The sequence below is a fragment of the Rhincodon typus genome, chromosome 47 (assembly GCF_021869965.1).
Source record: "Rhincodon typus isolate 14 chromosome 47, sRhiTyp1.1, whole genome shotgun sequence".
In the NCBI taxonomy this organism is placed as follows: Eukaryota; Metazoa; Chordata; class Chondrichthyes; order Orectolobiformes; family Rhincodontidae; genus Rhincodon; species Rhincodon typus.
The window spans coordinates 7,041,375-7,055,151 of record NC_063378.1 but is presented as its reverse complement, the minus strand read 5'-3'; the positions used below and the strand labels follow the sequence as shown (position 1 = coordinate 7,055,151).

General features: G+C 52.3%; 1 protein-coding gene across 1 annotated transcript in view; it reads left to right on the top strand.

Moving 5' to 3' along the window:
- smg9 (SMG9 nonsense mediated mRNA decay factor) overlaps positions 1–12,185 on the top strand; it is a 19,405-nt gene extending 7,220 nt beyond the window's left edge. Inside the window, exons 5-9 of the mRNA XM_048620648.1 lie at positions 588–694; positions 2,099–2,209; positions 3,359–3,484; positions 7,733–7,877; positions 10,745–12,185. Of these exons, the coding sequence (XP_048476605.1) occupies positions 588–694; positions 2,099–2,209; positions 3,359–3,484; positions 7,733–7,877; positions 10,745–10,823 (568 nt within the window). The 3' untranslated portion in view covers positions 10,824–12,185. The remainder of the gene's footprint in view (positions 1–587; positions 695–2,098; positions 2,210–3,358; positions 3,485–7,732; positions 7,878–10,744) is intronic.
- The last annotated feature ends 1,592 nt before the right edge of the window (positions 12,186–13,777 follow it).

Here is a 13,777-nt window from a genome sequence, read left to right as displayed (position 1 = left end):
TGACCCTCCGACAGCGCGGCGCTCCCTCAGCGCTGACCCTCCGACAGTGCAGTGCAGTTGACCCTGTGACTTTCACAGGCTCGTGACTATCCCAATTGAAGGACACTCCTCCAACACCTACAGCTTTCCTTTTCTCTGTAAGCCCCTGTAAATGCTACAGCTCCCTGAAATCTCTGAACTGCTCCAGAGAGAGTGAGATACAGATTAGCAGGGAGACTGGCAGGCAGGCAGTTTGGAAACCAATGCACAGTGACAGACAGACAAACAGGCGGATACAGATGGAATGGACAGACGTACAGAGAACAGGCTGAGTGGCATTGGAAGAGGCAGGCAGAGGGGCAGACAGATAGAATCAGACAGACAGCTGGCACCACCGTGAACTGCCCTCAGTGCCCAACTCGCTGGAACATTCTGCCCCGATCACTTCCTAGTGTCCGCTTTTCCGGATGGGGCTTGGTGTCAAAGGTCAAGGCTTGGCTGTATTCCCAGAGGGTCCTGTGTCAGGCACAGTACCCTGAGAGGTCAGTGGGTGGTGCGAGAGCCCTGTGCCAATCAATTAGTGACGGGAGATGTCCTCACTTTCTCAGGTTTCTGCAGACAGCGGAGATGCTGAAGCCTTCCACTCCCTCGCCCAGTCACGAGTTGAGCGGTGGCCCGGGGTCTGAGGAAGGCTCTGAATACTACCCAAATATCAGTGAGTATCCTCGCTGTGCTGTTTCCCAGTATCTGCAACGCAGGCGGGCAGAACAGCAACGTTGCCCAACTATCGGACTCCTGCTTCGTTCATTCAGGGGCATGTAGGCATTTATTACCCCTGGAGGAGGTGAGCTGTCTTTGTGAACCTGGACAATCCTCATCCCTGTAAAATCAGGCCGTAAATCTGAGGATTATGGAGGTTAACAGGCCGAGGGAGTTATGTGGAGGGACTGAGCAGCACTCTGCGGCATGGAGGGGAGAATATTTTTCCCAGTCGCTCCCTGGGTTTTCAAAGGGGCAGGAGTAGTCTGTGAGGAACTGCTGTCCCTCCTCAGGGCAGCGAAATTCCAGCATTCAGGTTCCCACTTCCCACCTCACCAGAAATCTTCAGCTCGTCTGAAATGCTATCCCTACACCCCCTCCCTATCTCTGTAAACCCCTCCAGCCCCTACACCCCCTCCCTATCTCTGTAACCCTCCTCCACCCCCTAGACCCCCTCCCTATCTCTGTAACCCCCCTCCAGCCCCTACACCCCCTCCCTATCTCTGTCACATCCTCCAGCCCCTACACCCCTCCCTATCTCTGTAACCTCCTCCAGCCCCTACACCCCTCCGTATCTCTGTAACCTCCTCCAGCCCCTACACCCCTCCCTATCTCTGTCACCTCCTCCAGCCCCTACACCCCTCCCTATCTCTGTCACCTCCTCTGGCACCTACGTTCCTCCCTATCAATGTAACCTCCTCCAGTTCCGGCCTCTTGAGCACCCCGCCCCTGGGATGCTGAGGTGGGGGACGTGGGAGTGCAGCACTGCTGAGGATGCTGTGTTTCAGATGACCCGCTAAACGGCGGGCCCTGTCTGCCAGCACCATCCCCCCTCCCGGTCTGGTGGAATTAAAGCCCCCACCCTCCATGTGGCGTTACAGAGCAGCTATGGGACCAGATCCTGAGAAAGGGTCTGGGCACAGATAGATTGGAGATCCTGGGCCTGTTCTCTTTGGGGTAGAGAAAGTGAGCGATGATTTGATTGAGGTGTTGACAGTCATTCGAGGGTCTGTGAGCTGAGTTGACAACGCAAAACTGTTCCCATTGACGGCAGGATTGAGAGCCTGAGTGCGGGAGGTCAGGATCCTAGATGTGTGCTGCAGGAGAAACGGGTGAAGACACAGTTGAAGTGAAGCATTCCAAGGGGGAGGTGGATCATTATGCGCCGAGATAAGGTTTGGAAGGTGCGAGTAGCAGAGAGCTGGCATCGAAACAACAGGCCGAATGGCTTCCTGTTCCCCATAAATAGCCACTTGCTTTAGTGCATACAGCTGGGGAAGGGAAGTTGGCTGTTTGCAACAAATTTGAGCTGCCCCCTCTTTTGCGCTCTCCATCTTAACTCCAATTTCTCTGTTCCAAGCAGTTTTCCTTCAAAATAAAGCCAGGCGGGAGGACTTCTGCCCTCGGAACCTCAAGAAGATGCACACTGTCATTGACAAACTGATGTTGCACTCGCACCTCAAGTATAAAGGTAACCGGGTTTGACAGGAGCAGGGGAAGCCCTGTGAATGTGTTCCCACGTTGTAGCTCCCTGTGGACCCTGTGCTCGGGGACATGCTTTCCTGGTGCAGGGGGATCTTTGCCGATGGTGGGATGAGGTGAACTTGCTGAAGAAAGGCCGTAGACAGAATCCTTGCCTTCATTGCTCGAGTAGCAAGCGAGTCAGGCAGAACCTGTTCTAAACCACCGGTTTGCTCTCAGCTGGAGCACCTTGTCCCAGCCTGGACGCCCCTCGCTTTAGGAACAGCGACAGGGTCTCGGAAAGAGGGGCTGGAGGAGATTCACTGGGAGAGGGTCCCAGGGACGAGTGGTCTCAGTTCACGTGGAGAGTCCAGGAGAAGCTGGGACTGTCCCCCTCAGAGCAGGGAAGGTTCAGAGGGAGACAGAATCGAGACGGGGGAGTGGGGGGTGGATTTCGATCGAGTCGATGAGGGAAACGTCGTTCCCAGGGACAGGAAGGTCAGTTGCCAGAGGGACACGGATTCGAGAGAATCAGGAAAAGGCCCAGAGCAGGGAGGAGGATGAAGATGTATTTTTGTGACACACTGAGCTGGACAGTTGGGAGCAAATTCAACAGGAGCTTTCCGAAAAGGTGAGGGGGGTTGGTTAGGGAGTTGGAGAACTACTCAATGCGGATAAAAGTGTTGGGCAAGAGTGACTGGGGACTAATTGGCTAAGTCTTTCAAAGAGCTAGAACAGACACAGAGGGCCGAATGGCCTGCTGTGTAATTCGGCTGAAACTATTCTGAAAGTGAGGGGCGCTGGGTGCGACCAGAGTTCAGATAAATCTGTGCATCGTACCAGTGGATTCACCAGTTTGAACAGTATACTGCTTGTGAGGCGGCGGTTTCTCTGCAAGGTGTGTGGGATGGTTTCTGTGGGACGGGTCTCTATAGTCGTCCAGGGTGGCGGGATTTCATTGTGGCATGACCTGGTTACATACAAAGTTTCTGTTACACATGTGTGGGAATCACGGTTTGGAGAGACGGAGGTAAACTGAGCCCAGCTGTGTGTTTGTGATCTCTCGTAGTCGAATGATAAATGCAGTCCAATGTTTATTCTTTTCTCGGTCGTGCCAGATCCTTTTGTTTACGGCTTTCCCTTTGTCCTGTTCAACAAGGTACGCTCTCCATGTTGGACTGTAACATCTTTCCCGGATTGAGCAATGACTTCCTAGAGTCGGAGGTCAACTTGTTTCTCCTTCCGGTGATGGAGAACGATGTGGAGGAAAACCTCGTCAGAGCTGGTAAGGTTGGAATTCCCTTCAAACCTGTGTTGGAGGGAAAGGACAGTCCGTGCACTGCTGTCTTTACAATAACTCGCTCTACTCTTTTCAACTGAATGTTAAGCTCCCGCAACACTCTTCCCCCGCAATCAAACCCTCCCAGGACAAGGACAGCACGAGGTTAGATAGAGAGTAAAGCTCTCTCTACACTGTCCCCCATCAAACACTCCCAGGACAGGGACAGCACGGGGTTAGATACAGAGTGAAGCTCCCTCTACACTGTCCCCCATCTAACACTCCCAGAACAGGAATTATTAAGGAAGTAATAGCAGTACATTTGAAAAATGATAATCTGATCAGGCAGAGTCAGCATGACTTTGTGAAAGGGAAATCGTGCCGGACTAGTTTAATAGAATTTTTCAAGGAATGCTCAATCAGAATGGATAGAGTGGGACCAGTAGATGTGTTGTATTTGGCCTTCCAGATGGTGTTTGATGATATACGTCACAAAAGGTCGAGTCATGAGAGAAGAGCCCACAGTGTCAGAGGCAGTATATTGGCATGGATAGAGAACTGGATCATGGGCAGGAGGTGGTGTTTGGGAATAGCAGGTTATTTTTCCGGTTGGCAAACTGTGATCAGTGCAGGTCCCACAGGGATCAGTGCTAGATCCACAACTGCTCACAATATATAATAATGACTGGGAGAAAGGATGTTCATGGACTATGGCCAACTGTGACATAAAAATAGGTGGAAAGGTGAGAGGGGTACAAACAGTTTACAGAGAGACTTTTTTTAGGTTAAGTCAGACAAATGGAGTGTGATGTGGGAAAATGCAAAGTTGTTCGTTTTGTAAGGGAGAACAAAAGGACAGTATTGTTTAAATAGGGAAAATCTACAGGAAGCTGCAAAACAAAGGAACTTGGGGTACGTGTGCGTGAAACACAAAGCTAGCACAAGGGGACAGCAGGTAATCAGGAAGGATCGTGGAATGTTGGCCCTTATTTCATGGGGGTTGGAGTATAAGAGTAGGAAAGTCTGACTGCCACTCTACAAGGTGCGGGTGAGACCACATCTGGAGCACTGTGAGCAGTTTTGGTCCCTTTATTTAAGGAAAGATATCATTTCATGGGAGGCAGTTGAGAGAAGGTTCATTGGAATGATTCCTAGTATGGAGGGATTGTCTCTGGAGCAAAGGCCGAACAGGTTTTCTACACTGTCCCACATCAAACACTCCCAGGGCACACTCAGCACAGGGTTAGATACAGAGTAAAGCTCCCTCTACACTGTCCCACATCAAACACTCCCAGGGCACAGTCAGCACGGGGTTCGGTACAGAGTAAAGCTACTCTACACTGTCCCACATCAAACACTCCCAGGGCAGGGACAGCACGGGGTTAGATACAGAGTAAAGCTTTCTCTACACTGTCTGCTGTCAAGCACTACAGGGACCTGAGCCCATTAATTGCCTCAGACACCTGACCTGTGCCCTGTCGATGACGGACAGGTTTTGAGGAGACGTGAGGTGAGATCCTGACTCCAGAAATTGCAACCTGTCCCCTGGTGTTGCAGCGGCGATGTTTGTGACAGCAGTTACAAACCACAAAAGTTGCTTTGGAAGTCCCTGAGCAAACCCAGGAAGCAAGGGCGTGTGAAAGTGGTGCCTTGTCCCTTTGGAGTAACACTTGAGAGCAGGCAGCCAAAGATCACACAGAGGCTGTAAATATCTGAACAGATCATCGCCATCTCTGAGAAACCAAGCAGAACTAACGACTGTGTGCAGCACTTTTCAAAACATGCGTCTGGCAGTGCTCACTGTCTGCAGGAAGAAAACTCGGGCACCTGGTACATTTTTATAGCCGTCGATGTTTTATTTTTTGGAAAGTGTGGGAGCCAATATGCTCACCGACAAATGACGCTGTGATAAATATTTCTTCCTCGTTTGACGCCCCATTAAGAATGAGTGTTTATCCCCTGGACGACTCTTTATCCCCATCTGCACTCTTTCCAAGTGGTGGCCGCAGAGCCTTTAGCGTTCCCCGGCGCTGCTTGGTTTGGCGCCACCTTAGAAACGCGGTGCTTCCGACAGCGTGGCACTCCCTTACGTCCCCCACCAGACTGGTCAGCTTCTCGTTTTCTATTTCTTGCTCTGTGCCTGGAGTAGGACTTGACCATCTTTTTGAGAAGTTCAACGAGGCGTCGAGGTCAGGAGGAAAAGCTAAAACCCCACTACTGCTCTTTTGAAGTAGAGCAAACGGTTTTGGGAGGGGTGGGCGCATATTTGGGAGAGTTTATCCCAGAGTCCTGGGGCCAGTATTTATCTCCGATACCAACACAGCTGATCTGGGTCTTTGTTGTGGCTGCGTGCGAGCTTGCTGTGTACAAATTGGGCTTTTCTGCGCCAGAAACGTGAAAATGTCGTAAGTAGGAAGAGGCCATTCGGCCCTTTCAGGCCTGCCTCGCCATTCAGTAGGACCACGGCTGATCGTCCAACTCAGTCCCCCATTCCCGCTTTCTCCCCCCCCCACGGCCAGACCCTTCGATCCCTTTCGCCCTAAGAACAGTATCTTAACGCCTTCTTGAAAACATTGTGTGGCAGAGGATTTTGCAGACTCGCCACTCTCTAGTGAAGGCACCAGAATGGCCCACCCCATCTCATTAGACTGTCACCCCCCCAGTACATCGTGAATATCCTCCCTGTGTTTTCCTCCTGTCCAGAATTTTATGGGTTTCCATGAGATTCCTCCCCACCCCCAGCTCATTCTTCTAAACTCCAGCGACTATAATCCTAACAAAAGCACTGTCTCTTCATACCAGACGTCTCACCATTGCCAGGCATCAGTCTTTATCCTTCCACAGGGTGAGGCTAATTCTGCACTTGCTGCCCGTCCCTAGTTGCCCCTCGAGCGGAGTGGTTCACTCGGCCATTTGAGGGCTTTCAGAGTCGGGTGGAGGGCCAGATCAGGTGAGGACGGCAGATGTCCTTCCCGGAAGGATATTTGTGAACCAGACGGGAGCCAGTGACCGTTGTCGTGGCTAGTTTTCGATTCCAGCTTCTGTGAATTGAATCTAAATCCCACCGGGCCTCGGGATTTGAACTTGTGGCATTGGCTCGGGCCTAGGAATCGCGAGGCCGCTGATCCTGCCCCCACCACAATGTATCGCATCTTAGGAGGTTAGTTCATCAGCCTCACTGTTGCCCTGAAATAGGCTTCCCTTCCTCGTAGGGCCCTCCATTTCCAGGTATAATCTGCCTCCTCCCTTCAAAAATCAAACTACTTCATTGGCCGTGACATCTGCTGGCACTATATACATGTAGCTTGTTGTTTGCATCAAAGAACAGCGCGGGAGCATGCCCTTCAGCCCACTAGGTCTGTGCTGGCACCTGATGCCTTTCTAAACTAAAAAGCTTTTGTCTCAATGTGGTCTGTATCCCTCCATTCATTCCCAGCTTCCTCACTTGTCTGTCAAGTTGCCTCTTAAACATGACTGTTGTATAAGCCTCCTCTGGTAGCGTAGTCCAGCCACTAAACACCCTCTGTGTAAGACAAACCTTTCATCTCATATCCCCTTTAAACTCCCCCTCCCGTCAAATCCGTGTCCCCTAGTAATTGGCATTTCTACCCCGGGAGAGAAACTCCGACTGTCCTGTCCGTTCCGTTCCGTCCACGCCTCTCGTAATTTTGCAAACTTCGATCAGGTCGCCCCCACCACCCCCGCGCTGCCCCGTTCAAGTGGAAACAAAATGAGTTTGTCCAATCTCTGCTCAAGAGTTGGGGCGGCACGGTGGCTCAGTGGTTAGCACTGCTGCCTCATGGTGCCAGGGACCCAGGTTCGATTCCACCCTCGGGCGACTGTCTGTGTGGAGTTTGCACATTCTCCCCGTGTCTGGGTGGGTTTCCTCCCACAGTCCAAAGATGTGCAGGTTAAGGTGGATTGGCCATGCTAAATTGCCTGTAGTGTTCAGGATGTGCAGGCTAGGTGGGTTAGACATAGGAGATGCAGGGTTACAGGGATAGGAAAGGTCTGGGTAGGATGCTCCTTGGAGGGACGTTGTGGACCCGATGGGCTGAATGGCCTGATTTCACATTGTAAGGATTCTATGATTCTACAGCTCCTACCCTTCCAACCAGGCAACGTCCTCGTAAACTGTTCCTGTACCCTCCTCAAAGCCTTCAATCCTTTTCACTTTGAGACGTAGTCGTGACTATGCTGCCTTTCTGTCTTTTGGTTTTTGCTAACAGTGAGGTCTCTTTTCTTCTCGCACAGGGACTGGAGGGATATCTCTGTTCTCACTGCTTCCAGGTTACAAAGGTCACCCCAGCTTCCAGTCTCTGGTGGGCAAACTGCGGAGCCAGATCCTGTCCATGTCCCGGCCTCAGCTCTCGCACACCATCCTCACCGAGAAAAACTGGTAAGGATTCGGCCAGGCCATTCAGCCCTACTGCCGTGCTCGCCTTCCTATCTCAGTCTGTCAGCGCAACCCCTCCCTCCCTCCCTGAGAACGCGTAGGGAAGGGGGATTTTGCTCCAACAGGGTTGTGTCGATGGATTGAAAGGGGAAGCGTAGAAAATCGGAACAGGAGGAGGCCATTCAGCCCTTCAAGCCTCCATTCAATAGGACCATCCCATTTCAGGTTCTCACTTTCTCCCCCATACTTTTTGGTCCCTTTCGCCCCCTTTCTGAAGCCGTCTTGTAAACAAAGAAACGTTTTGGCCTCAACCTCTGGCTGTGGTAGAGAATTCCACAGGCTCCGCGCACACAGATAGTTCTTCTCCTTTACACCATGTCCCCTGGTTCTGGACTCACCAGTCTTTGGGAATATCCTTCCTGTTGGATAAATATGTGAGGCAGGAAGGATCTGGTGGTTTGTTTGGGAGGTGGTGTGTAAGTGCATGGAGATCCCTGATTTAGGCTTCGCTTCCTCCTAGGCTGCAATTTCCAGGGTGGTGGGGCGGGGGTGCACAGGTGTGAAGTGGCAATAAGTGGGCAAGTCCAATGGGACCTGGTGGAGCCTTCATCTTCCACTTTTAATGGATCCAGTGAGATTCCCAGCTGATTAAGAGGTTTCCAAACCACCAGAAATCAATGGGGAGCCCCCTGAAGTCTCATCGATGAGTGGATCGGGAATGCCCTACAGAAGTAAAACACACATCTCTGTTTATTACTCGCTGTGAAAGCCGAGTTAGTTCTTTAGTGGTAAAAGAGTTGGATAATGGTGGGGGAGGCTGGTTGACTGACAGCCAGGATGCATCCAATCGGATTGTTGGAGACCCTACTGTCTCTCCGATTGGCTGCAGCTCCTCCTGACTGGCATGCTGTTCGGCCAATGACTTGGGACTTGGTTGCTGATTTGGTGACGGGGCGTCATGTTATTGGCCAATTACCGCCCCATCAGTTGTCAGCAAAGTGATAGGAGGTGTCGCCGACAGCACCTGCTCGGCCCTAACCCGCTCAGTGGCGCCCAGTTTGGGTTCCGCTCAGCCCCTGACCTCATTCCGGCCTTGGTTCAAACGTGGACAAAAGAGCTGAATTGCAGAGGTGAGGTGAGAGTGACAGCCCTTGGCATCAAGGCCTCATTCGACAGAAATTCGCATCAAGGAGGCCAAGCAGGGTAACAGGGGGCAAACTCTCTCCTTGGATCATACCTAGCTCAGAGGAAGATGGCCGTGGTTGTTGGAGATCAATCACCTCAGCTCCAGGACATCTCTGCAGGAGTTCCTCAGGATAGTGTCCTAGGCCCAACCGTCTTCAGCTACTTCATCCCTCCACTGTAAGGTCAGACGTGGGGATGTTCACCAATGATTGCACCATTTGTAACCACTGAAGCAGTCCATGTTCAAACCCAACAAGATCAGGACAACAGCATCAGGGCTAACCACTGAGCCACCATGCTGCTCCTTGGCTGGGAATCCTGCAGGAAGTAACCCACCTCCTGACTCCACAAAGCCCTGTCCCACCATCGACAAGGCACAAGTCAGGAGTGGGATGGAATACTCCCCACTTGCCCTGGATGGGGGCAGCCCCAACAACACTCAAAAAGCTCGACACTATCCAGGACAAAGCAGCCCCTGCTCGATTGGCACCACATCCACAAACATCCCACTCCCTCCCCCACCGACGCTCAGTAGCAGCAGTGTGTACCATCTACAAGATGCTCTGCAGAGATTCACCAAAGATCCTCAGACAGCACCTTTCAAACCCACGACCACTTCCATTTAGAAGGACAAGGGGCAGCAGATACACCAGCCCCCTGCAAGTTCCCCTCTGAGCCACTCCCCATCCTGACTTGGAAATACATTGACATTCCTTCACTGTCACTGGGTCAAAATCCTGGAATTGCCTCCCTAAGGGCTTGGTGCATCAACCCACAGCACATGGACTGCAGCGGTTCAAGGAGGAAGCTCACCCCCACCTTCCCAAGGGGCAACTAGAGACCGGGCAAGAAATGCTGGTCCCCAGCCGGTGACCCCCACATCCCGTGCAAGCATGAGAATAAAATATCTAGGAACAATTGCAGTCAGCGTTGGCAAATGCTGGTGCTGATCTCAATTGCAAGGGTCACAGTGTTGAGTTTGATGGATTATCAACATTGGTGATCAGCCCAGTCCCATGCTCCAGGGTGTTCACAGCAGGGGCTTGTATCTCCCAGCTGTTTGTTATTACGGACTCACATCAGGGATTCATCAGGCAAAAGTGATTGCCATGGCAACCAGCAAACAGAGGACAACAATCAACAGTTTACTTTTGTGCAACTAAATGAGTGAGCTGGGACCCTCTCCCTCCGCATCCCACTGGAGGCAGTGCTGAGGGAGCGCCGCACTGTCGGAGGGTCAGTGCTGAGGGAGCGCCGCTCTGTCGGAGGGTCAGTGCTGAGGGAGCGCCGCACTGTCGGAGGGTCAGCGCTGAGGGAGCGCCGCTCTGTCGGAGGTCTCTTTAGGCTGAGACAGTAGTGGAAGACTGTTTCAGCTTCCCAGCGCAATAATACAGATTGTCGAGTTTGAAGAAGAGTGGATGGAAAATTGTGCTCAGTGACCTGAGCTCTGTTTTCATTCCTAAACCTGGATCACTTGTAAAAAGTCATGACTTGATTGGTTTTCTTCTGGATTGGTTTTCAGCTTGGGTGGGATCTTGCTGTGCAGGGCATCTCTCCCACTGTGCATCCATTGATGAAGTGCGGTAAGGTGCTGTGTCCAGTGTGTGTGTGGTGGGGGTGGTGTGACTGGAGGATGGGGATGTTGCTTTTTAATTGCAAGCTCTTCCTTGTGTTCCTTCCGGAAGGTTCCATTATGCCGCTCGGATCTGGGACGGAGTGAAGAAATCTTCGGCGCTCTCGGAGTACAGTCGCTTGTTGTCCTGAGGGGGGGGCGGGGTGGGCACACCCTGGTGAAGTCCCATGTTGAAGACTCCCAAGTGAGAATCCCCTCCCGGCCGTTGGTGGAGGGGTGGGGGTGTGCAGCGTGCGCGGAGTGATCGGACTCTCTCTGTGCTGCCAATTCTGAGCTTAGCGTTCCCAGCTTTGAACCTCCTCCGGAGCGTGTTCCCATCGGCTCCTGGAACCTCCCCACTCTCCCCCCCACCCCCCCCCCCCCCCCAACCCTGGAGTTGTGACTACAGTTTTGTTGGAACTGAGCATCACAGAGTGGTGGGATCCCACAGCCTTTGGACGGGATCCCTCCACTTTCGGCCACGTTCCCAATCCCAGGATGTGGAGGTGCTCCCGAGGGAGGGAGGGAGGGAATGGCGTTGGGGGTTGGCGGGGTTGAGGGGTTCGGGGGCTGTTACTGACTTCTCGGGGAACTGTATGCTGATGCCAGTGGGTAGTGGGGACCTTAAGGAAGCTGCATCTCAATGCCAATTTGTGCTGTTCGACCAGGATCACTTCGTCCTTTGCAGCGAGGAGAGCATGTGGGAGGGGGTGCGAAATGAAACTGTTCTCCATTTACCCCCCCCACCCACCCACTGGGGCAATGATAGCCTCGATCTCTGCTCTGACAGATGTGGCGTTCCTGAGATGGCTTGCAGACTGAGGGCTAGGAGGAGCGAGGAATCTATCGGGAAGGAACGGCCTCTGTGGGCCGGGCTGGAGGCCATTCGGCCCCCTCCTAGCCTGGTTCATCGACCATTCCTTCGCTCCACAACTCTTAGCCCGTGCCCCATTGATCAGTCTCCCTTTCTTTTTCCAATTTTCCTGAAACTCCCCCCCACTTTTCTCTCCTGGGGGCGGTGGCACGGAGACAGTTTGAGATCCCACCCCTCCCTCACACCCACTTTCCTGATGTTAGCCTCACCTCCCCACCCCCCCACCCCCAAATCCCAAAATGAGCAGCACAGCTGGGAATTTGAAGGGTCTGGCCCTTGGTGTGGACTCTCCTTGCTCAACAGCGGAGACAGAGTCACCAGGGGCAAACGAAAGAACGAACCTCTTGTTGGTTTTAGACCAGGGAGAAAGGGGATACGGGGGAACAGGAGCTCCGAGACGGAGCGAAGACCCCCAAACACTTTGCCCACCCCGTGCCAGTCAGAGCCAGCACCCTATCAGAGAGCAGTGTGTTAGCGGAGCTCCCTGCGCTGTGCTATCACTGTTAACCCTGTGGGTCATACTGAAGCCGTTGATGTGGTTAGTTTCGGTGTGGGGTGAAGGTACATGTGTTCTCCCAGTTTCTGCCTGTTCGAGCAGCGCGATCTATTAAAGTCATCATTTCAGTTTGTGGCACCAAAACTGTCTCACTGACTGTGGGGGTGTGGGAGAGAGGGTGGGGGGAGAGGGTGTGTGTGTGTGTGTGTGAGGGGTACGGGGGGTGTGCAGCGGAGATGTGGGTGTGAGTTGGCAGTAAGGGGTGTGGAAGTGTGCATGTGTGTGTGAGTGCACGCGTGTGAGACAAGGTGTGCATATGCGCTGAGTAGAACATAGGTACAGGAATAGGCCATTCAGCCCCTCAGGCCTGCTCCAGCATATAATGCGGTCATGGCTGATCTCACCTCAGCCACTTTCCTGCCCGCTCCTCTCATTCCTTCTACCCATTCCGAACTTAAAAACTCATCTCCCTCCTCGGGTGATAAGTAGAGTGGATGTTTGGCAGCGCGGGGTTTGTGTGTGTGTCTGTGTGTGAATGAGGGGTTCAGGAGTGTGTCACTGCGCGAGCATGTATATCGGAGCATGAGGGAGTGACTGAGAGAAGGTGAGGATTTCTCATCCTCTGGCTGTACTCTCTGTGCTGTACCTGCTGCAGATTTGAACCTCCCTGGTTAACCTCCTGATTTCCATCGCTCCACCTTCAGCCACCCAGGGCCCTGAGCTGTGGAATTCTCTCCCTAAACCTTTTCCCGCTCACCCCCCCCCCCCCCCCCCCCCACCCCCCCACCCCAGCCCAAGACACTCATGAGATGCTGACATTTAGTCTCTTATCCCTGATGTCCTCATGTAGCTCAGAGTGAGACTCTCTCTGATGGCTGTTCATCTGAAACACCCTGGGAGCATTTCACAAATCGCAAAGGACTAAAGGAAAATTCTGCGGATAGTGGAAATCTGAGATCAAACAGAAAATTGCGGGGATTCTCAGAGGATCTCTCTCTGCGGCGACAAACAGAGTTTAATCTTCTAGGCTCAGCGACTCTTTGTCAGAACGAGCTAGAATTCATGAGGGAGGACTCCGGATTTTTTTTTAAAATTCATTCACTTTGTACACTGGGGAGTGTTGCTGAATAAAGAGACTTTGGAGACCAGGTTCATAGTTCCTTGAAAGTGGAGTCGCAGGTAGACAGAGCGGTGAGGAAGGTGTTTGGTACACTTGCCTTTATTGGTCAGTGCGTTGAGTATAGGAGTTGGGAGGGTCATGTTGCAGCTGTACAGGACATTGGTTAGGGCCACTTTTGGAATACTGCGTTCAATTCTGGTCTCCCGGCTCTAGGAAAGATGGATTGATTTGACACCGTGTAGCCCCAGTTTGACACCAAGCTCCTGGGGACAGATTTTCTGCGATTATTTCTGCATTCACCCTAACATTCCTCTCTGAGGAATTTTCCCCCCAGTTCCTGTTTCCCAGGGCAAGGTGCCACTTTAACAGGCAATTAGATCTGTCTTAGCTGAAGCCACTTCTGTGGAAAAACTTTTTCCCCTCATATTCTCCATGTGGGCCACTTTCACTTTGAAGCTGTCCCGAGAGTATTTGATGGGGACACTGTAGAGAAAAGCTTTCCGTTCACTTTAAAAGAGTAGAGGAGGCCTTACTTTTTATCTAACCCCGTGCTGTCCCTGTCCTGGGAGTGTTTGATAAGAACAGTGTAGAGCGAGCTTTACCCTGTATCTGACCC